Source organism: Pyxicephalus adspersus, chromosome 6 (genome assembly GCF_032062135.1).
Source record: "Pyxicephalus adspersus chromosome 6, UCB_Pads_2.0, whole genome shotgun sequence".
NCBI lineage: Eukaryota > Metazoa > Chordata > Amphibia > Anura > Pyxicephalidae > Pyxicephalus > Pyxicephalus adspersus.
The window spans coordinates 38,500,114-38,525,269 of record NC_092863.1 but is presented as its reverse complement, the minus strand read 5'-3'; the positions used below and the strand labels follow the sequence as shown (position 1 = coordinate 38,525,269).

Sequence of the window (25,156 nt, the reverse complement as noted above, 5' to 3'; positions counted from 1 at the left end):
TAAAATAATTATTTAAATCCTATAGATTAATTGTTCATAAGTTTGTTTTAATAAAAATGTACAAAAGCAAATTTACAAAAACATTCAATGTGAAATTGCTTGTTTTTTCAGCAGACGTAGGGGTAATAGTTAGATAAATCTAAATAGTTTGGATTTATATAACCACCAGACAATTGGAGCATGTCTGCCTTGTACCATAGTGACCAGCTGAATGCTAGTGAGTAGATTAGTTAACTTTTATTGCTCCCCTGATGCTTCCCCTGTATGGGAAGTATAGTGTACTCCCTTCACGGTACTTTGTCCCTTGCTGAATTAACACACAATTTATATTTTTCCATAAAAATTAACACAGAATCAACACTTTGTATGTATTTCACTTACATTTGCCCATCTCTAGTTATTACCTTTAACTACAATAAAATACATTTGCCTATTTCTAGTCACACAGAACATATTATTTGGCGTTTTCATTGAAAAAATTAATGCAAATTTTCATATTTTCATATTGTTGATAAATCTTTGCCTAAATGATCGTCTGTAGGTGGACTTCAAATGCTTACAGAGATTGTTTGTTTAAGGCCGTCCGTCTGGAGAGCAGCTGGTCAGATCGTGTACGGTATATGGTTGTGGTGTACAGTAATGGGCGGCAAGACACAGAAGAGAATATACTTCTGGGGGTTGATTTCATCAGTAAAGAGAGGTGAGTTATAATATTTAGCTTCACAAAGTGCATTTTTATTTTATCATTTTAAAAATCATGTGAAACTTAGTGACTGTCTATGTCCCCCATATTTGTTAAATTTGTTTTCAAAATTCAAACCAATGAGCAGCTAAAGTTGGCTGTAGGGTTAATAAAGCAGTCAATTGTTTAACATTTGCGTTCAATCAAAACTATTTTCTTAGTGTTGTATTAGACTGTTGAAGGGTTGGAGCCCCTTTTAGCTGGGACTATTATTGAGGTTTGCAGTCACTTCATGTTCCACTGCTGTTTATCAGACAGGAGTGTCAATCTTCTGCAACAATGCTGAAATAATAATATTTTTTTTTAAATAAAGAAGGCTAGAATCCATATCAGATATTTATTTCTGTCCTCCTCTCTGTGGCAAATTTTCCTGACTTCCTGTCAGGTGGAAAGAAAGTTAGGGTATATCTTTATTGCAGTCCAGATTGCAGTAAAAACTCAACGGGTGGTCCAAGTCCTCCTCACTCTAAATACCCAGAAAATGTTTTTTTTGCTTACTATACAAGATGTGTTTTCTTTAGTCCAGACATCCACACCTGTGTCCTATTAAAGAATATTTGATTAGAAAAATACAGCACTATGTCCTAATAAACAGTATGTGATTGGAAAAAGACACCACAATTCCCCTATTATAACAATAAACCTATTGTCCTAATATCCACAGTCACTCCCATTATCTTCTGACCCTAACTTTCACCCTTTTGCTGATATCCTTATATAGGAAAAAATGACAATACTAATGAAATCAAATCATATTTCAATACAAACCAAATATTGCTGTATCTATGTGATATCAATTTAGGCAAAATGAATCTTTTAAAACTTTGATATAGTATGACACATCCACTCAAAAAGCCTGTTTTCTGTCTTAGTAAAAGTTGCACTATTGGGATGGTTCTGCACTTGTGGAGTGACACCACCATACGCCTGGATGGTGATGGGTGAGTTATTACATTTTTTAAATTTTTTTGCAGATTGTAAAGTATACAAGTTAAAAATATATTCATTGTCTATTGAAGTGTATAAATTATTCATTAGTGGTGACCACTTACAGGGTGCTGCTTGTTTGCTGCTTGAAAAAAAAAATAAAACCTCATCTATTACTTCTACAATAGAAACAAAAAACTTTGTATCATTTGTTATTACTCATATGTCAAGTGGAAAGATGACCTAACGTTGGGCTGACTTTCTTTAGGTTAATATGGCAGTGTGAAGTGCATTTATTGGTAGAAAACACAATGCCATTGTTACATTGTTTTGATGTCTGTATCAATATTTTACTAGTCTTGTACAGAATGTAGATAAGTAAAGTTAGTATAGTTTAAGTTTTGAAAGTTTTTCACTACTAGAACAAAAGAGAAGCAACAGAAGACCGTAGATGCTTGTAACTTTCTATTTAAATGAACTTCAGGCAAACATCTGATTACAAATATCCACAAGAAGGAGCTGTTTTACTTGCCAGGAGATTAGTAATGCTGCTGTTACAGTACTATGATTTACACATTTGTCATACAGACTAGCTCTGTCTGGCATGGAAATAGACAGGACTTGAATTTACAGAATGCTTCTCTCTCTCCCCACTCTGTATTGTTCTGTACAGTGGGTTACAAAAGGCTGATGCCAAGCCTTGATTACACTAGTAATCCATTTAAAGATCTATTGTTCAATATAAATGTCAATTGACTTTTTTTTATATATATATATATATATATACCTGGAGTTCAACACATTTTTACATACATTTATGAGTAATGTAAGATTTAGCAGTGGGTCTGTGACTGATGGCATGGAATAGAAACCTGTACAGCCAGCCACCAGGGCAGTCTCTGCCTGGAAGTGTAGAGCAGGAGGACTCCTGTTCCATAGCTGGGAGGTCAGTGATTCAGACTGGAGATCACCTAATAAAAAGTTAGACATCATCATCATATTTTCCACTTCTCCACTAGCTGTGTAATATTACAGTACAGAATTTCTGAAAAAATAAGAACACAAAGTACTCTTTTCTCTGTAATGAAAAAAATAAAAAAGGTAGATGCACTGTCACCAAACAGAAACCATGCACCTGTCATTTATAAAGGTTAACAGTGCTTTTTAAATTAGAAATGTCACAGGGAACAGATGGTGTTAGTGTCATGGAAACATGTCCTGTGGCCTATACAATGTAATTTGTTCTCTGAACTGCTCCTTTTTTTTTTTTTTTTTTTTTTTTTTTTTTTTATACAACTTCTAATAGACTTCTGTTTATGTCAGGGTCCCATGGCGAGGAGAGCTGGTTCTTTTTCTTGGTTGATTATGTACACTTTTCTCCGATTGCTGCATAGCATAGTGTATATGTGTAAATGTGCATTTTAAAGTTCTAAACTTCTTGTATTTTATGTTTGTACTTAGTGGGTTTAGTGTCAACACTGCAGGAAGAACTCATGTGTTCAAACCAGTATCAGTCCAAGCCATGTGGTAAGCAAGTTTTGTAATAATAACTATTTTTAATTGTCATCATTATGTATGTGCTTGTTATCATGTGTTAGATACCACCAATATTACCTCATTTCTCACAGGGAAGAGGTAATCCTAACAGAGTTCATGGATAAGGTAGAGTACCATTGTTTGTTCTTGTGATTTCCTGTCCTATCTGTCTTCCGCACCAGATTTCTCTTCTTATTCTTCGCATCTATGCATCTTCTTCATGTTCCTAGGTTTCCTCAAGGCAAATGCAAATGATACAGATGGACAGGCACAGTGGCCAAAAATGAATTTCTTTCTTAGCAACATTTGCCGTCTTTCAGTTTAGAAGCGCTGATAATTATTGTATCTGACCGTTTCAGCTACATTTTTTTGTGTTTTTAGCAACGTTTTCATGTATAATTCACCACTGTTTTGTAGCTGTAGGGCTCATTCTTCCACAGTGTTCTACATCCAGTTTAGACATTTTTAACTATACACATCCAAAAAATGTAGCTTTTTGGTTCTATAGTTATGTTAATATACTTGTTCTGTGCATAAACCTTATAGATCACATATCTGAAGTGTAATTTTTTCAATGCACACAAACATTAATTTTCAGCTTTAAAGGTTTATCCCAGGTTATGCCAGATACTTCACCAACACTGGGCAAAGATATTTCTAAACTGTACACCGCTATATGTATAACTGCAAATGAATGGGCATGCAAAAGTGTGTAGGAATTTGTGAGCCTATGCTTAACTTTATTGAAGATCACCAAACTCAATCTTTGTCCATTTGATTTAACAAATCGAAGCAGAATCTCTTTGCATTATTTCTTAAAGATGCCACGCTTTGTAGGCTAAGCCCTAGGGATAAATCCTGTTTGTCTTAGTTTTTGTACCAAGAAATCTGTACAATTTCATACTAAAATAGTATACAAAAACTAATAGGGATTTTTGAAACAAAAAGTATCCCACCATACTTGAGGCTTTACCTGAATGGAAATTGTTTGTTTATATATAATATACTGAATAGAAAAGAAATATGATGTCTTTCATAACAAAAATTAAATATCTAATGTATCTTGTTTGTTATGATAGTTTACAAAACTATTTTATGTTTAAAAATAAACCTTAACCTAATGGCTGCTATGCTTCCATTTTGAATTCATGTTTTTTTTTTTTTATAATTTAAACCAGGTCAGCTCTACAAGTCCTTCACAAATCCTGTGAAGTTGCCAGACGATTCAACTACTTTCCTGGAGGGTTGGCTCTTGTGTGGGCCTCATACTATGAGAGCTGTATTTGCTCTGACCAAAGCTGCATTAATGAGTGGAACACCATGCAGGACCTGGAGTCTGCTCGACCAGATTCCCCCATTCTCTTTATGGAGAAGTGAGTATCTGTTGTTCTAGCATGTCTTGTAAACTGCAATAAAACATTTAGGATGTTGTATAGCACATATACAGAATGATTCACAGCACACAATAAATAGTTAAAGCCTTACTCCAGGTAAATTTAAAAAAAAACACCGTTGAAGTGGCTGCACTTCAAGGGGGATAATTGCTTGTTTTGCCAATAAAAAACTTTTTATTTAATGTATCTCTCTATTCTCCTAGTAGCAATTGTTCTGGTCTCCACTTTGATTTTACACGTTGTGATCGTGCTCCTCACAGTGCAGAACCACTGGTCTTGCTATGTATGTGATATTGTTAGGCATACTACTGCTGGGCAGAGTGCCTTAGAGAATAGGCTTTGGGGGACCAGCTGTATGAGTAGAGGAAGCTTGCTGAAAAGTAAAAATTGTTTTGCTGGTGCCCTAGGTGTAAATGATCTTTGTAGCCCCACTGCAAACGTAAATTTGTAATTTTCATGGAGTTAAGCTTTACCAGAAGTTGTACCTCACAACAGGCTCAAGCAAGGTTTTTGAAAAACATATATTTAAACTTGTAACTGTTTTGCTACACTAAGCATCCAATGTTATTGTGTCACTTTTTTGGGGAACAGGGAAAACATTAAAGTGTACTTTGAACTTTCGTACTTTGTTTCTTCTGGAACTAATGTGGAAGGATTTCAATCTTCCTTTAGGTTTTTATTGCTCTGTGTATTCCCACTGGAGATTTCCCCATACTAATGTTTTTAAAAGTCACCCTTTATCTACTGTTCCTTACCCTCCATCTACTGATTATTTGATTAGAACTGCCTCTGAGTAGTCAGAAAATTCAAGGCATATCCTCCTTCCTTTGCAAAGGGTGACAATAAGGGCCCAATTCCCCATCCCTATTTGGTGGCCTGATAAAATTTTCAGACAGGGATTCAGAAAATTTTTGGGAAAATCTCTATATGATGGGATTGCATGTTCACTTCTCTTATTTGTAAAAGAAAATACACCTAAATACATGGGATGCTGTCATGTTGTACAGTAAACTAAGTTCTGGTGTTTTCAAAGGGTAGCAGATACCTTTGACTTCACTTACTATTTTATTTTTTTTGTTAAGGCCCAGTGAAGGCGAGAGGACTGAATGGGTCATCAAAGCAACTTTACGCAGTGTCATGATGAGCACAGATTTGGAGAATGTGACTTGTAAAGAAGTAAGCTTTATATGCCATTTTCAACACTTCTACATTCCAATTATTTGTAAATGATTTAATGAACTGTTTGTCTTCTTTCTAGATTCGCAATGAGCTGGAGCAAAAACTGAGTTACAATTTAAAAGAGTACAAGGAATACATAGACAACGAAATGCTGTTGATTTTGGGACAAATGGATAAAGCATCTCTTATTTTTGATTACCTTTATTTGGTACGTACCATAATAAATTAAACACCAAGATTTATGTGGCTTTTTTATAGAACAGAATTGATTCTTTAATCAAAATTGATTTTCTATGAAGGCTGGAATTGGTCCGTCATTTTCCTGGTGTTTAATCATATACTTATATCTAGATTTCCCCTGTGTGGTGGCACTTGAAATATAGCCTTCATTGCCAACATTTGTTTACTTCTGTGCATAGTTAATTAAAATGTGCTATAGACTCTGGTATTCACTAAGATGCACATTGATTTTCCTAACCTCAACTTGTCACTAGACGTCCTAGCCACAGGTTTCCAGTTTGTATTGGATATCAGTCACTGAAATACTCTGCTCAAGGAAGTAGCTTACTGCTTTTTAGGTATGAATCACTTTTGGGAATAAATTAATTGGGCAAATATTCACTTAGTCAAAATATTTAAAGTATTTGGCATTTTGAAGAAGGCTCTTGTTTAACTTTAACTTCACACTTGCCATGTGGCTTGTTGGGTCTACGTTGTTTGTGATCTGCATGCCTGTCCACTTTGTAATACCTACACCTGTCAGGGTGCTGACTCCACTTTCTTCATTAGAATTAAAGAATACATTGGTGTCACCAAGCTGCTAACTGGACAAAAAATTAGCAGGAAGACACTGCTGATCATCAGCCCTCAGCTGAGCTGGATAAGCTTCTAGAGTCCCCGTTCAAGGGATGATGTAAAGCTGATATATTTTAAAGGAATTCACACATCAAATAAAAGGTGTTTTTGTTTGTTTGTCTGGAGCTTTCATTTTTGCACTTCAAAAACAAAAATTAAGAGCTTAGGAAATGCCGTTAGTTAAACCTTTTTTCAAAAGTTCAGTTTGATACCTATACCTAGGACCGGAATTTTTATTTTATATAAAAGGTTGCAGGTATTCCATGAGATGTACAAAATGTTTTGTTTTTTAATTTATTTTGCCCTGCTATACAGTTTAAGCATTGAAACGTGTGCTGAATAATTGTTAAAAATTTTTAATTGTTCTCAGGAACACTCAGAATTTTTGCTATACCAGAAGGAATTACCTTTGCACCAATGTATGTTCTATGCACGAGTTGGTATGTTAAGGGTCAAAATAGTATGTATAGTCCCTAAGGAAAAAGGAAGAATCCTATGTGCATGTCTATAAGATCATTTTGTAGTAGTTTGTGTCCATGCATTTTTTTTTGGGGTCATTCTCTGGGAAAATCAGCATTGAAAAAGTGTCAGTCCCAAATCTCCTGAACCCAGGGTAACAAGGTTTAAAACTTTCCTCATCATCACTTGTAGTTGTATTACTGATTTAATTGTGTCAGCTATTACTGAATCATTGGTTGATTTTTTTAAAATATATTAACCTGACTTCTGCTAGGTCAGTTCTGTCTTTTACCATACTCCTTAGCCTCTCTTCTTTTCAGCAAAACTGCCCCTATGATCCAATAGGCCAGCCCTGAGTCCACCCAATCATGCTGTTTGTGGTTTGAATGCCCATGGGGAATTATAGTTTTGCCTGCATGTCCTATAAATAAATGATGTGGTTCTGAGATTGTTTTGAAACTCTCCTCCTGGTGGCCTGAAGTTTTAAGAGTTTTAAATCAGTGACTAATATTTTTACAATGAGCACTGGAGCAAGAGAAGGGAAGAGACTCTCTTGCAAGAAAATGTGGATTGTAATGCACAGTCCAAAACAGAGGTAATTTGTAGTGCGAAAACAAGTGAGGCTGAATATGAGCTTAAACTGGAAAGCTTCCTATAATATGAAATATTTGTTATTAATTTATTTGAATCCACCATCTGAATGAATATTAATAATATATAACTCCTGTGTTCGGGGGTTTTGCGGCCATAGCACAGGGCCATTTGTGTCCTTTGTGCATTCCTACTTTCTTCATATAAAACTGTATAGAATTTACCTGTTTTACTTACATATCATAGTTCTCCCCAGAAGGTTTTAGCCGGTTGCCCTGGCCGGCTGCCGTGCCTCCTCCGCCCACCTCTCATTTGCAGCTCCAATGCTCTGCACGGATCTCAGTCAGGCTGCTCTGTTCTCAGCTGTCATCCAGAGGATTGCTGCTGCTGGTGGACGGGGGAGCTCAGCACACAGTTCAGCCTTCATGGGAGCCACAGGCAGCCCCGCCCCATCTGATAGCACAAGCTGTGATTTCTATAAAAAAATGAAGTCCTCGGTAGTGCTGTGAGAACTGTGTAACAGCATGTCATTTTGCAGCCTCCCAGCATTCTGTGTATACACCTCTATATCTCCTTAACTGTATGTCATAATGGCTTAAAAAGTCCAGGGTGCACAGGGGACCCCCATAGCTTCCAGTTTCTACAATTTCCCCCCCCCCAGCTTTAAAGAATTTTAAGATATGGGGGTCTCAAATGTAAAAAGTTATGAAAATTTACCTTTTGGTGTCCCGTTTTAAAAGAAAGTGCAACCAGGAGTCCTAAATTGAAAATTCAAATTGGGGACCCCAGGGCCACTAACATAGCAAGGAGCATTGTGATGGGGCCCCTAAATATATACTTACCTGTCACGAATTTATATCTACTATACCTATCTAACTACCCTGTCTGCTTCTCTTCTTTTCTTCTTTGAACCCCAATTTCTCTGGTGTGGGGGGGGGGGGGTGTACAAAATGGAAAATTACTACATAATTGGTCCTTAAAAATGATCTTCCCTGCCCTGTTAACATTCCTGTCCGCTTCTAACATTTTGAACTTCAGTTTTCCTGCAATGGGGAGGTGTAAGAAACCAAAAATGTATGTACAAGTGGGGAACATCTGTGCCTAACATCCCCTAAAACCTCATCACTATGGCATCATTAGAACCTAAACTCTGCCCCCTAAAATTTAATAGGATTCAGGTACTGGAAGGTGTTACAAGGAAGTGCATTTTGATGGACAGATTTTTTTTTTGTTGTAATGATGCTATGGTGATGAACGTTTGGGAGGTGATCGCCACAAGTGTCTCCCACTTCCACCTATATTTGTGTTTCCCTGCTTCTCTTCATTCTAGAGAAAATGGGGTTCGAGGTAAAGATGCAAACAGATATGTGTAACAGAGCAGGCAGAACATTTTTATAGGTAGAGATTTTTTATGTTCTCATAATGCCATAGTAATAAATTTTAGAAATGTTTAGCCACAAGTGCCCCCCCACTTGCACCTTCAGATTTGGTTTCCTATGCCTCCACATTCCGGAGAAATTGTGGTTCAAAGAAAAAAAAGTAGACAGGGTAGCATAGCATGACAGTTCTAGTTCTGTGAAAAGTAGGAATAAATTTAGGAGATATGAAGGTTTGAACACAGCGAGTTGTTAGGCTGCAGAATATGACGTGCAACTTTGACACACACACAGCTATCACACTGCGCTGCCGATTACAATATTACACACTGTGAATAAACTTCACAGACAGTCTTTTTTTTAGAATATGGACCGTTATGACAGAGGGGCACTGGCTGTCTTGTCCCCATCTGATATCACATGCATGAGGCTATTAAAGCATCACCATATTATTAACATTATATAGGAGAGTGACTTTCTCATTTTTAAAATGGGAAAAATGAGTGTTTGTTAGTTTTTACACTTTTTTGGGGAGAACCAGCACTTACCGCCTGTTACCAATCCTAGGTGCTTAGCACTTACCGCTTGTTACCAATCCCAGGTGCCTGGCAGTTGCCAGAAGTCACTCAGGAGGGCTAAATGGTTTTTTGCTGCTAATATGAAGTAAGACTAACTTGTTATGCCACATTCATTATACTATTACACTACTACAAGGGATTACACGATTAAAACTTAGAAAACTGGATATAATACCGGGGGTGGCAATACAAAGTTGAAACAAAGTATAGGGAGAAGGTATTAATATTAAACAGGATTTATATAGCGCCAACATATTATGCCGCGCTGTACATTAAATAGGGGTTGCAAATGACAGACGAATACAGACAGTGACCCAGGAGGAGGGGACCCTGCCCAAAGAGCTTACAATCTAGTAGGTGGGGGAATTAGCACACAATAGGAGGGTAGAACACTGAAACAATATGAGGTTACTGGATATCTATGGCATAAACAACTAAATTTGCAGCCACACTACCTTTTTGACCACCTGGCTACAGCTCCCCACCACCCGTCTGAAAAAAAAATTCCTTGTGAGAACACTGAATATTTTATATTATTTTTAGGGATCTGAATGGAATGCATCAAATCTAGAGGAACTTAACAAGGCAGGGTAAGATTCATTTTTTGCTTTGTGAAATTTTATACAAAAGTTTGAACTCTAATGCAGTTTTATCATATTAAAGGGTATGAATAAATTTAATTACTGTTAAACTACTGTGTTTACTGCATAATCACCTGTATATCTATTGTATTACTATTCCATTTTTTAATGTTTTTTCTGTTTCTGTGTGGCTAAATTTAAACGTTTTTGTTGTGTGCTGTTTTAAAGCACAGTCATCTATATCTTGTTGTTCTGCCATGCTTTAGGAGCCCACTTACATGCAAATCATTTGCAAGGAGGGCTTGATTTTTGGCCACTACTTAGCCTTTCTGAAAGGTATCTGCTCAAGCATTTAGGCAGGATAGAAGCAGTTTCTGAAAACTAATAATTGTAGTACATCCTTTAATCAAAGTTTTCTTCGTTTGTATTCAAGCAGCACATACTATGGGTAATGGGAGAAGATTTCTAGGTTTTTACAATGTGTTAATCAAATTTAATGTTTTTTTTTTCCTTTTTTTTATAGGATTGGCTACATACTTAATGTCACCAGAGAAATAGACAACTTTTTTCCTGGCCTTTTTGCCTATCACAACATTCGTGTTTATGATGAGGAGAGCACTGACCTCTTGTCCCATTGGAATGATGCCTATAACTTCATCAACAAAGCAAAGTTGGTATTGGTTTACTCTTTTATATTGTATTATCTTAAGTACGTCTTCACCTAAACATAGCACAGACAATGCATTGAAATATTTTTCTTCAATCTACAACTACATTAACAATAAATTCTGTGCACATAATTCTAGTGTGCATCTGGTTATAATTGCATAAAAAACCCTATAGTTGATTTTATAAGTGCAAAAGCTGATGTGCTGTTTTTTTTTTCTCTCCAAAATGTATTTTATGTTTATAATGCTACTAATTTTTAACTGTGTTGATGATAAACTGTAGATTTATGGCAGCTGCTAGGATAGATTTCTATGTCTTCGCCAAAAAGTTAGTCTGGTATTGTCTAAAATTTATAACAAATTTTTTTCCTGTTTATATCACATTTGTATAAATGTATGTACTTACCGATTTCTTTTTCCCCCTATTCTTTTCCATGGGAAATCGCATGTTGGAAAGTTGGTGTTAACTCTTACGTATGCATGCACAAGATAAGTGTCTATTGCTGCTTTATAAGCCCTGAACGTGCTGCAATGTCATTTGTCTTTTGGTCCTTATACCTGCAGGAAAAATAATTCCAAATGCCTGGTGCACTGTAAAATGGGAGTCAGTCGCTCAGCTTCCACAGTCATTGCTTATGCCATGAAAGAATATGGCTGGTCCATGGAGAATGCATACAGTTATGTCAAACAAAGGCGCAATGTCACCAGACCCAATGCTGGTTTTATGCGTCAGCTCTTGGAGTATGAGGGAATCCTGGATGCCAGGTAAGTATGTTTGCTTTTACAGTCATACTTTCCCGGAAGATTTGTAAATGTTAGGAGCAATTTATAGTAGAATAAAATAGGAGTATGCAGTGCACAGAAATACAATAGAGTACTGATGAATTCCCATCATACAGATGGCTTTTCATCATAAATATATGAGGAATTCCAGTTGGTGACAGCTACAAGGTAGAAAACTGAGCTTAGACAGTCACAGTTGTTTAGTAATTTGGATTTTAAAGCTGTAAAGATTTGAGAAAGTGATCAAAGTCTACCCCATACCAGTCAAAACAAAGAAACATTTAATGAGTGAAAATAATCTATCTATTTCCTATACTGTTCCTTAGGATGGTGTGGTGACAGGAATCTAAAATCCATCTTTTAAACCATTTCCTAAAAGACAAAACCACAATAAATATTGGATTTTCTCTTGTGTCCTGGTCAAAATATGTAAATTCATCATCTTTGCTGAATTACTTTTACAAGCTTTTGTTTTTGTTAGGGGACTGACAATTTTTCTTTCCATATTACCTAATATTGGTAATGTGATTCAAATCCTTACCTATTTTCTTTTTTTTTTGTTTCTTTAGTAAACAGCGTCATAACAAATTGTGGAGGCAACAAGTGGGGCAAACGGACTTGGACGTTATGTTTCCAACAACATTTCAGCCCAATAACCTGGAGACTGATCTGGAATACAGGTTAAGCGATGATGCTGTTGATCCAGTTTTGTCTGAAAAAAGCTGTTTCAGGCATCTTTCTGACACTAATAAATTAATTGAGTCACCAAATGTGGTGCTTGAAGTGGAAGAGCTGGAAAAAGATGCCCTTCTGGAAGAGTCACCTTTTCCAGAGCCATACTGCATAAATAAAGCCAAAGAGAAAAGTGATTTTGACTCCAGTACATGGGAAGTGAAAAAGAAGCTGACTTTTGGAGGCACATTAACCCCCCACAATTTAAATGATGATCTGAAATTAACAGAATATGAAAGTAAGAAATCTGTTGGTGCCTTAGAGTATAACAAAGGTGAACTGCGAGCGAACAAGGATTTCTTTATTAGCAGCAAGAGAAGTTGCCCGACAGATAGTGAGGTAGGAACACCTTTTAATGGAATACCAATGCCCTCTTCTGTAATATTTACTGTACAGACCAGTGTATGGGTTGCATCATGTATGTAGTCAATGTCTGATTCTGACCAAGTTTTTTTTTGTTTTTTTTATCAAACTGACTACTGTAAAGCAAAGAAAACTGAAAGCATATTGGTTATGGTCGAACGCATATTATTATTCCAAAAATATTCCCCTTTGTGTTTAGTTTGAATTTAAGTCTTGCAAATGTCTCCTAGGGCTCTAATGTCATCATAATTGTAAAAGTCTCGATACATGCATCATTTTTGTGGTGTTCTTATCTTGCTTACCTAGCGCAATGAGCATAATTAATTAAAGTTCTCCAAGAGAGAGATATACTTTCATCAGCGAAACTGGGTGATCCAGCAAACCTGAATGGATCTTCTCCAGGATTCAAAACATTTGCTAGCAAATAGCAAATGATTTGAAGAAATCCATTCCAGGTTTGCTGGATAACCCAGTGTCACTGATAAAAGTGTATCTTCTCCAGCCTTGGCAATAGTAGCAAATGTAGAGGCTCTCCTACTTACCTTATGAAGCTATAGTCCTTGTAGGTTCAGTTTCCTTAACCACCTGAGCGTTACACTGAGGTCTAGATTTCTGTACCAAAAGTGATCCACTGTTTTTCATGAAATTTTTTTTTTAAATTGTAGACCTGTAACTTACAGAAATATGTCCGAACAGGGGTTCTAGTAGATAATATGAATATAAAAAATGTATTTACTTTTATTTTTTTTTATTTTTTTGTATTGGATTGGATACCGGAGTTTGTATTCAATCCAATACAAAATGAGCGTTTGAATTTACCAGTTATGTACTTTGTATTAATTTTATATTATTTTGTATTGGATTGGATACGCACGTTTGTATCTAATCAAATACAAAATATAAATTTGAATTTCCAAGTTATTTACTTTTATTTTATTTTTTGTATTGGATTGGATACAGGAGTTTGTATTCAATCCAATACAAAATGAATGAATGAGTTTCTATTTGAATTTCCCGCACACGCGCCGACGTCATCACGCACGCAGAAGCCTTCCGTTTTTTTTTCTCCGCCGGACGGCTTCTCGCTTCAGAGATCATGCGGCGCTGGACGAAGACGGACGTGGACGATCAGCGGGACCAGGTAAGATGCCGGCCGGTCTCTTGTGTTCAGCCGGCCGGGCGGCGGAACGCAAGATGCCAGGCGGCGGAACACAAGATACCGGCCGGCATCTTACCGGTCCCGCTGGCACCCGACGCTGGAGAGGGAGATCGACGGATGACGATGGACGGAGGACGACGCTGGAATAGGAAAACGACGCTGGATGTGCACAGCGGGACCATGGAGGTAAGGATGTGACAAAATTACGGGGTTAACCATCCTAGCCATTTTTTTTTGCCCGACCTTCGTACGGGCATAATGGCTAGGTGGTTAAGCTTCTATATATTTACCTTGGCTGCCCTTTTATGTTAAAAAAAAACCTAACCCTTTGTCTTTCATTTATAGATTAGCATATACAGTGTATGCATTGAGCATAAGTAATTCCATAGTCTGTTTTATGGTTCTGCATGGTATCTTGCTTCTGCAGTGCCATACCTTTAGATTTTCTTCGCCCACTTGCTGGTCTAATTATAGATTTACAAAGTTGTCTTTCTCTAATTTTAGCTATTACAGTAAATTTTAAAGCAAAAACTACCTTCTAATACATAATCTAAATACAAACATTTTTCTGATCCTTTTTCTTCGGAACACTTGATGACTTCTTTTACTGGCAAGGCATTCTGCTATTTCTTTCTCTCGCTCTATCTCTCTGCAATATGTTGGCACTTTATAAATAAAAGCTGAAAGTATTCAGCATTCCAATATTTTCTCATCATCTCCAATTAGGTTTCTATATTTATCTTGCATTTTGTTTTTTGTTGAAAGGTTGGACACATTTCCTCTCCTGTTCTTTCTGTTTTCTGGATCATTTCCTGTTCTTTTTTACTATTTCTTTTTTCTTAAGGGAATTTATCTATACAATTCTTCCCCTCTAATATTTTGTTTCTATTTTTTTTTATTTAATGTTGCTTTTTTTTGTTGGATTTTTTAACCAATCTTGGACAATTGCGTTAAAATAAATTTTAGTAAAACAATCTCCTTTAATCTGTTTTAAAACATTACCATTAAATGCACTTCCTTCTACTTCTTTACTTCTTCCTTGCTAACCCTCATAAAATTTTTGCTTGTTTTTATAGATTCACATTTTCCTAACCTTATCATATCCTCTCATGCTTTGAACGTCAACTATTCATTCAGTAGTTTCTGGGAATAAGACATTGACTTTGTTTTTTTGTTCTGCCATCAGGAAAGGTCATGCTGTTTTAGGAATATGAGTCTTCTATTCTCATTTTAGTTTTAATATTACCTAAGAGTTTTAGTGGGTTATACAGCCCACTTTTATATCTGGGTCCAAGCTCAAGACTTTAATATCATGAAAGGGCCTACTGATAGCTATGTTACTGTATCATTTTACCTTACAAGCTTCATCATTACTTCAAAGTGGCCAAAAGGTTAGATTAAAAAAAGACATAAGTCAATCAAGTTCAACCACTAGGAAAATAAACCTATCCCAGATATAAAACCCTATAAGACATAGTTGGTCCACAGGAAGGCAAAAAAAAACCCTGGCACAATTTGCTTCAATGGGGAAAAGAATTCCTGATTCCATGAGGCATTTGGATGTTCCCTGGATCAACAGTCACTGTTATTTTTTTTTAAAGCCTTAATACCCAGTTATATTCTGTGCTTCTAGAAAAGCATTCATCTTTTTCTTAAAGCAATGTATAGTAGTTGCTAAAACTATTTCCTGAGGGAGCCAATTCCACATTTTCACAGACCTTACAGTGAAGAATCCCTTCCTTATCCAGAGCTTAAACTTCTTTTCCTCCAGACGCAAAGAGTGCCCTCTTGTTCTTTGTAATGATCTCAAAGTGAATAATGGGGGAGAGAGTTTTCTATATGGACCGTTTATAAATTTATACAGGGTGATCATATCCCCCCCTAAACGTCTCTTCTCAAGGGAGAATAGATTCAGTTCAGCTAATCTCTCCTCCATTCCTTTTATTAGTTTAGTTTCCCTTCTCTGCACTCTCTCCAATTCCACAATGTCCTTTTTGTGAACTGGTGACCAAAACTGGACAGCATATTCCAGATGTGGTCTGACCAATGCTTTGTACAGGGGCAGGATAATGTCTCCATCTCTGCAGTCTATTCCTCTTTTAATACAAGTACTTTACTAGCTTTAGATATTGCAGCTTGGCATTGCATGTTGTTATTTAAGTCTGTGATCTACCAGAACCCCCAGATTCTTCTACATTTCTGACTACCCGAAATGTATTCCCCCCCTAGACCAGGGGTGTCGAACTCAAATACACAGAGGGCCGAAATTAAAAACTTGAAAACTTGAAATTTATTGAAAACAATTGAGGAAGTTTACTACTTCATTCATAACTAACAAAAACCCCTCTACACACACTTTAGGGTTGAAAAGGCTAATTGCTATCAATCTATGCAGCCTGTGTGTTGTTCATCCTCCCACATCACAAGTTTGTCTGACACTAAATATTACACTTTGCAGTCTCTAATGGATTGAAACAAACACAATGCCCCTGGTATTCAGGCACTATGTGATCATTGCCTAGGCTTTGTGTCACATGATGGGTGTAAAGGAATAATGTCTATGTATTGAAAATGATGATGTGAGATGGTAAAGCGGGCGGACGGGCCAGATGTAGTTCATTTTCTGAATTCTTTGGGGCGCCAAAAAAAGGACCTTGAGGGGCAGATTTGGCCCGCGGGCCAGAGTTTGATACCCCCTGCCTTAGACAGTATGATGCATGCATGTTGTTAGCCCCCAAGTGCATAACTTTACATTTATCTATAATAAATGTCATTTGCCACTTGGCTGCCCAATAAAACAGTACATCCAAGTCTGCTTGTAGATTATAGAAATCCTGTATGGACTTAATTCCATTACATAGTTTGGTGTCATCTGCAAACCCAGAAATGGTACTTTTAATCTCAAATCTATAAAATTTATGAGGATGTTAAACAGTAAAAGTCCCAACACTGAACCCTGGGTTACATCACTAATAACCTTAGACCATTCAGAGTATGAATCAAAAATTACAACTCTCTGGATGCGATTGACTTTTCTAAACCTATTGACCCTAACTTGCATATTAGCCGTCTGTGGGGTACAGTGTCCAATGCTTTAGCGAAGTCCAAGTACACTATATCAACTGCTATTCCACTGTCTACCTGTTGACCTACTTCCTCATAAAAAGAGAGTACATTTTTTTTGACAACTTCTGTCTTTCTTGAAGCCATGCTTACTATCACTTATAAGAAACTCCTCATTTACTATCATTTAGCAGAAACTCCTCTATGTGGTTCTTTATCAAATTCTCTAGGGCCTTTTCAACTATGGGCAGTAAACTAACCGGTCTGTAGTTACCTGGCAATAACTTTGCTCCCTTTTTTAAAATAGGAACCACTTACGCCAATCCATCAGTACCTTGCCAGTGACTAAAGAGTCTCTAAAAATTAGAAATAATGTCTTTGAAATAACCGAGCTTAGCTCTTTGAGGACACTTGGATGTAATCCATCACGTCCTGGTACTTTGTCAAACTTCTTTTTGCTCAAGTGTTTCTCAATTATATCAATTTTGAGCCATTGTGACTCATTTACCTCCCGACTCATTTACCAGCCCCCCCCCCCCCCCCCCCCCCCCTAGCGTTCTGATTCTGTCCGTATTGGATCATTTTGACTTGGTCGTTTTAAAAGTAGCTTGCAAGCCAAAAGAGTGTGGGCACCCCTGATCCAAGTCTTCTAAACAAGCCCAGGTTTCGCACTGAGTGAGTATAAATAATTTGAGAAACTAATATTGTATTATATATACTGTATTAAGCTACAGAGTGTCATTTTGTAACATTTTTGGTTTGTGGTGTGACGCAGGATTTTTCAATGTACAAAATGTGCCGTGACTCAAAAAAGGTTGAAAAACACTGAACTAGAGGACTGCCAAGGGTATGACAACAGGCATTATGTGTAAGAGAGATGTGTGGAGAGTATGCTGTTAGTTATTTTGGCATTTAGCACTGAAGAAATAAAGATAGATCACCATACATTCACTAGAGACTGGGTGCTGAGAGGGTAAAACTGGGCACAGAGGGAATATAATATGTGTTGGGCACTGACTATTGAGGTGTTAAAAGCCCCTAAGCTAGGGAACTGTCACATGATATGGATGCACCTAAACTGGATTCCTAAGCAAAAGAAGTGATAAGGTATTGTACATACATGTGTGGAGGGGTTAAACTACACAAGCTACTACATACTGAGATCTTTACTTACATGCTTGGGACTGAGGAGACAAAACACATGGTCTGGGAACTGGGCTTTGGGGGCCTAACCATATAAAATGGGGGGGGGACTATGTCTGCTGATCAGTGAAAAGTTATTGCACATACAGTGCAGACTGGTCACCAATTGATTAATGCATATTCCCTGCAGGCGTAGATGCGCTTTGAGAGTGTGTTATGTACTGGATGGACCATCTGTTGGTGTGAATACTGAGGAGTGAGTTGTGTGTGTTTGGAGCAGGATACATAGGAAAGACCAGAGTGTGTGAGCTAATACAACACAATACTGGACATGTGAAATAATGAGAAACCTACCTTACCTTACAAACGAGGGGGGCAGGGACTGCTGCCATACTGAGCTTCTGTCTTGAACGTTCATGACCAGAGATGATGATCAATGATCACACATTACAGACTGAAAAGTCTCTGGAGGAAATACTAGAGAGTATGTGCTGGGAGAAGGCAATGCTTTGAACATAGGATGTCACTGGGGGTGGACCAGGAAGAGGCTGATTTTGCACAATAAAAGTAGAATTTAGAACCTAGATTTGGCTGATGTATGCAAGTGACATCTCCCCCTCACTATAAAATACTTTGTGGTGTGTATGTCTTTCACTTCAGTTATATTGTATATGATTTGTGTCACTATAGCATGTTTATACATTACAGCTTCCAGTCAGCTTTCTAATATATGCCTGTATTTTATACTGTAGGAAGATGACATTTTTGGAATCCTGAGCAAAGTCAAACCCCGATATCCTTCGTGTACAGACTGTATGTACCCATCGACTGCCATGACATCTGATGCATATGAAGAACCTCAGCAGCTGGAATCTGCCAATACCCCAGCCGTATGCAGTCAGCCTGCACTTCTACAGCATATGACCTCAGCAGTTTTGAACCGGATGCATGGACGTACTTTTTCTAAAGAAACACAGATGCAAACAGATTCGGAAGATTTTCTTACATGTTCTTCAAAAACTGATAACTTCAACAATTCTGTTGAATTTAATAATGCATTTGGTCAAGTAGGTTCTTATGAAAACCTTTCTTCTAAAAGGGATGCCAAACATGCCAAGGATCTCAAGTATTTATTTTTCAGCAAAGAATTGGAAAAACCTGCCATGCATAGCTATTTGATGCAGCACCAGGAATCTATTATTCAACTACAAAAAGCTGGGTTGGTCAGAAAACATACCAAACAACTTGAGCGGTTGAGGAGTGAAAGCTCTTCTGTGATTAAAGAAGGTCCCCTAGACAAAGCAAATTCCAGTGGTTGTAAGGATGGTGATGGACCATCGGAGTCTGGTAAACTCAATAAAGAGCCAAAACATAGTTTTGAAAAACTAGAAGTGGTGGATGTATCAGAGGAGGGGTTTATAAAAACATCTACTCCTAGCTTTTGTAAAATGGATTTAATGAGTAGCTATACAAAAGACTTTCTAAAGACCATTTGCTATACACCGACATCCTCTTCTATGAGTTCCAATCTCACTCGAAGTTCAAGCAGTGACAGCATCCATAGTGTACGTGGCAAACCAGGACTTGTCAAACAGAGGACTCAAGAGATTGAAACGCGAATGCGTCTGGCAGGTCTCACCCTTTCTTCCCCTCTGAAAAGATCTCACTCTCTTGCCAAACTAGGAAGTTTAAATTTTTCATGTGATGACCTGTCATGTGATGCAGATTTTCCAAAGATTGACTGTAAGGGCTCCAGTTTTAAAGACCGCATTGTCTGTACAGATACAACCTCATCATCAGGGACAACAGAAACGACATCTGGTCACATGGAATCCACTAACTCAACCATGATCACAACTAATAAAACATAATGTTTTTTCCTTTTAATGTTTACTTCCTATTACCATTGTACTTGGGAACAAAATGTGAATCGCGGGTCTGTGCAACACCACTTACTGAACATGTCGCTTTTAAGCCCATGGCAGATTTTCACAGCTTACTGTACAAATAGGAAAATATCACAGAGACATATTTACGTTCTTGTTTAAAAATTTTGTATTATTTTTTTTTTCTATTTTTGTTACTGCCAAGGAAGGTACATTTTTGTATTTAATTTCAAATCAGGAACCACAACATTGTTAAAACGTAGAGAAAACACAGGGGCTTGATGTGTATATATAAGGATCTGAGCACTTCACATGTACTGTACCCTACCTCTTGTGACTTTTGCGTGATATTGTACAATGATACTCCAATAGGCAGTGCTCTGCTGAGCTTAATAGTGACAAATTTGTTTTACATTGGTTACCCATTTCTTTGTTAGATGGTATATAGTAGAAAAGTATTGACTATAATCCAGATATTGGTTTAGTATATATATTTACACAAATACCTTGAACTTTATTTCAGTAACACTCCAGTACCTGAAATAATATTATATTAGTTCACTCCATTTATCCTGTTTTACATTAAAGTAAAAACTTTTACTGCTTAAAGTGTTTGTCAGGGCAAAATAAAAACTCTGCAATCCTGCTAGAAATCCATTAAGCTCCTTGCATCTTTGCTGCACCAAAATCAAATACAATGTTATTAGTCCTTAGGAATTATTTTGTGCTGGGCTATAGAAAGCTTCCCCTTGGTATGGAGATCAGAAGTGGGGGTGTTTTTTTAGTATAGCAAAGGATAAATGGGCAGGACTGATAACAGTACTTGGAGTTTCTATGTAGCAGACATTGTGTTGGCTCAAATAGGAATTTGGGGCTCATTGAATATCTGGGAGCAAGGTAAAATGTTCATGTATTGCGGAGAAGTACTAATTTTTGTCTATTTATTTTTTGTCTAGACCTACACTTTAATTCAGAATATCAAGTGGGGTGTATGGAATGTTAACTATTAGTTACGGGAATGCATGTGGTGGTATTCCTGAGCTATTTCCCTGGTCTAATGATTTGATTACTTGATCTGAATAGAGTTTCAGGTTCTTCTCTTCAGTGTTCACTATTGTAGCCTAACTGCATGCAATTAACGGTTTCATTCAATATCTGTCCATGCAAACGCCACTCACTTGCTAGTCCTTCCTATTCCACCAGCTCACTCCACAAGGTGCAGCCATAACACTTTTTGCCATATTGTAAATAAAGATGATTGTACCCTGTAATCAATTTAGATTCTTACTTGGAAGAACATGTTTTAATGCTGCTAGTGTTGGCTTAGAAGGAGAACTGTAAAAGCACTTCAAGCCCTCAAGAAGTTTGTAACTACCGTAGATTCTTGCAGATAAATAGGAAGCCATTACTTTAACACATCACATCTTAATCAGTATTTTCTTTCCTACTTCTATGTTTCATTATTGACATTATTGTAAGCTAAAATACAGGTTCTAATAGTACAGCCCTATCACCTTCTAGATTTATTGCCCCTCAATATACCTCAATATGATACCGTTGCATTAATTTATACATTTTTTTTTAAACATCCAGACCTTATATGAAAGTGTTTCTCATAATGTACACCTGCTTTCATTTTCTAACCATGAAAGCTTAATTTTTAAATTGGACAATATGAAGTTATTTTCCAGCAAATGCCAGCGATAATATACAATTGATAATTAAAGGATTGTGCCAGCAGTGCTAAAACAGAATTTTAGGGTAAACAATATCAAATAATCCTGTTACAAAGGTTTATACCTCACGAGCAGAAAAATTGCCCCATAGTTCTCGGTGTTTGCTTGGTTAGGAAATCTGTTAAATGTAATTATAGAAATTTAGAGAATTTTCATTTGAAAATCTCTTTGCTTTAGGCACAGTACAAAGGGAGCAGAAATTGACACTTAGAGCCTTCATAGCTATTATCTAGTAAATGGAGGGGTATGTGTAAAACTGTTCTCACCCAAAAATTAACATTAAGTTTAGATTTAGGTTTATGTTTATATCCACTGTATACGCCACTACAAAACATTGTCTTTATGTACTTTTGCAGGTTACTTAGCTCTGTATTTGCAACAACTTATTTTTGGTCATTTCTGTGACCCTCTCTAGCAGCCAATTTATGTATTCTGTATGTTTACCACATGGTATAAAATATAGTTCAGTACTTTACACCTAACACTGGTAATGCAGCATTGGTAGGAACTTTAAAACTTATGCTTGTTTTTGGCTCATTGGGTTCTGTGGTACAGTTACCTAGCAGATCTAATTTCAAAGCACCGGTTCTACATCTCCATTTTGTAGTATAGAAAACACAGGATTTGCTTTTAGGCCTTGTTCACCCAGGTTTTAATTTGTATGGGAGCAGTATAGGAGTGTATGTGTGTGTGTGTGTGTGTGTGTGTGTGTGTGTGTATGAGTAAAGCAGCATATTTGTATAGGAGCAAGCTTTTGTGGAGCTTTTGGAAAAGTCTTTAGCGAGTTCTTTAGTACTAGTATGACCATGTTAAACCATATATCATAATAACAGTACTGACTATCAATATATCAAACTGCTAACAGACCACACCAGACTTTAAACAAAATTATGTATATCAACTTGTAACAGCCAGCATTTGTATTAAAGTGCCCAGACAACAGTGGCTGCCAAGATTATGTTGTAGTAGAAAAAATAGCTAATATTTATTTAAACTTTGAAAACAAAAAACCCAATGATTATAAATACAGAGATGAATGAGGGCTTGCTTTAAAGAGCTTTACCTTGTTCCTAATATGCAAATACTTTAGTATACATAGTCTGGGCACATGCTCACTTTTAGACATTTACATTCCCAAACTAAGGAAAAAATGTTTTTAGGGCCCATCTATATGCTGTGTGAACACATGTGCCTTTCTGTGACTTTGCGGCACTGTGTTGTATATAGCAGCATGTTCACCTAAATAGACTGCCTAGTTGGCCCAAAGTGCATGGAAAAATCATGTGTGCACCTATTTTGGGACACAGAACACTATAATGCTTTGAAATGCAAATTTGCTAAGAGGGTCCAAATGCCGTAAAGGGTTTAACAAAGCTTGTCAAAAGATCTGTTAAAATTGCTCCTTGAAATCTAGCCTGTGTGAATAAGTTATTTTACTAATACATTCAATTCTAAAGTGTGATGTGAGGCAAAGGAAAAGTGGATCCATCTCATATCATAATAAATGCAGGGGAAACTAAAACATGAACATCTCCTGCATGTGATTGGACATGAAAGGTGCACTATCAATGTCCTTTATCTTCCTGTGCTTTTCGGAATTTTTTCTCTCACCAATACTAGGTCATTTCAACAAATTGTATCTGATTTTTTTTCTGTTTACCCAAATGCTGTATTTTTATAGACCTACACTAAGCATCATGCATCTGTGTTTAGTAGAGGTATAGTGCACTTAAAAGCCTTGTATCGTGTCTGTGTGCAATATTTACCTATAAAAGACTGAATATTTTTGTGACGTAAAAGCAGTTATATACATTTTGTTGCATTATTTTGACAGCAATTAAAGACTTAAGAAATGTAATGTTTGGCTTTTAAATTCCCTTTAAACAATATTTTTAATATATAGATAATTAATACTGTAAAGTAGACATTGTGAGAAAAAGCTTCTTGAAGGTACACAGGCGTGACTCCTAATATATTCTGTAATTAGATACATGCAAGTTACATCATGACCTGAGGGCGGCCTTCAGCACCTCTGTTTTAAGTGATCCTGTGGAAGATCCAGCAGTTCAGAGAATGTAAACCAATGTGCTAGTAGATAAACTGATATAAGAAGAGCAAAAGTTAAGTGCACTGCATGCAAGGTCTGATTATTTAGCGAAGATCCCCTTTCCTCATTTTAAAGCACTGCACCCCCTTCAGTACGACAGGGGATTACATAGTGGTACATTCAAGAAGATTCCAGAGACTGGAGAGTACCTAAAATGTTGTGAGATGATACGACTCGGTAAAGTAGCATGTTCTCACAAGATTTAGGTTAAAAGGTTTTTTGGAGAAGGATGCCCCCTTGATGCTCATTCTTGCCTAAGCACAATGTTAACCCCACCCTCCCAACCCACTACAGGTATTTTTCACGTTTACTTTAGATTAAGAATAGGGAGGAAACCATTATTGCATGAGAGGACCTTTGCTAATTTCCTTCTTTAACTCCAGATCAAACCTGCAGGTTGATAGGCTGATTTATTAAAGCCTATCTAAACTCAAATACAAAAATGTAGTATGTACCAGATTACCAGGTCATAAATGTAAAATCTGTGGCAGGAAATGCTGGGCATAACATTCTTCATTCCCTTGGCGGGACATGGCCAGTTTACTGCTCCACTGTATCTATGGAGAAAGCCACCCAAGCTAAACTTTATATAACTGGAATGAACAAATGTAGACATGTTTGGATAAATAGGTAGAAATAACTTATTTTGCTAGCAATTCAGTAAGTGACAAGGGCAGTTAAGTTCCTAATTACATAAACAGCATTCCAATATGGATTCTTCATTCTATATATTAATTGGAGTACACCTGTACATATTTCTCTTTAAACTACAGCTTTCATTTTTCATCACCAAAGGATCAGAACATTGATGCTTGTTAAGCAGGGTGTGCTTTTGGGAAGTGTTCAGTCAACTTAGCACAAGCAATGACAAAGCCAGAATAAGCTGACCATTTAAGGAAATGGTTTTATGCCCTGAATCTTACAGCGAACACACTCCCTTTTTTAATAGGAGGGATGATGGAACAGTAAAAGCTACTTTACAGAGCTTCAAAGTCAATATTTATCTCAGCCAAGTAAGGCTGTGATGAAGAATCTCATGCTGCAAGTAGCCAAATCTAGAGACACTAGATACTAGTCTGTTGCAAAAAATGCCATTTTAATGGCAGGTATAATATTCGGTTTCCAGCTAACGTTACTGGGATGTTATGGTCTGTTTTGGTACTGCACTGTCTGAAGACAAAAAAAAATAATTCCTTCAAGCAAAACAAAAATGGCAACCTCTCCAATCGGTAATAGTTGTGTTTATTAGTTTTGGATTTGTTTTTTTGAGGAGGTTTTTGTTGCTCACATTATCTGGA

At 36.9% G+C, this 25,156-nt stretch overlaps 1 protein-coding gene across 3 annotated transcripts in view; it reads left to right on the top strand.

The window, feature by feature from the left end:
- SSH1 (slingshot protein phosphatase 1) overlaps nt 1-23,609 on the top strand; it is a 41,878-nt gene extending 18,269 nt beyond the window's left edge. For all 3 annotated transcript variants that reach the window (XM_072415348.1, XM_072415347.1, XM_072415349.1), the window contains 11 exons: nt 579-700; nt 1,615-1,683; nt 3,131-3,196; nt 4,384-4,578; nt 5,682-5,775; nt 5,858-5,986; nt 10,181-10,227; nt 10,742-10,888; nt 11,451-11,651; nt 12,239-12,740; nt 18,882-23,609. In XM_072415348.1, coding sequence (XP_072271449.1) covers nt 579-700; nt 1,615-1,683; nt 3,131-3,196; nt 4,384-4,578; nt 5,682-5,775; nt 5,858-5,986; nt 10,181-10,227; nt 10,742-10,888; nt 11,451-11,651; nt 12,239-12,740; nt 18,882-20,000 — 2,691 coding nt within the window. In that variant the 3' untranslated portion in view covers nt 20,001-23,609. The remainder of the gene's footprint in view (nt 1-578; nt 701-1,614; nt 1,684-3,130; nt 3,197-4,383; nt 4,579-5,681; nt 5,776-5,857; nt 5,987-10,180; nt 10,228-10,741; nt 10,889-11,450; nt 11,652-12,238; nt 12,741-18,881) is intronic.
- The last annotated feature ends 1,547 nt before the right edge of the window (nt 23,610-25,156 follow it).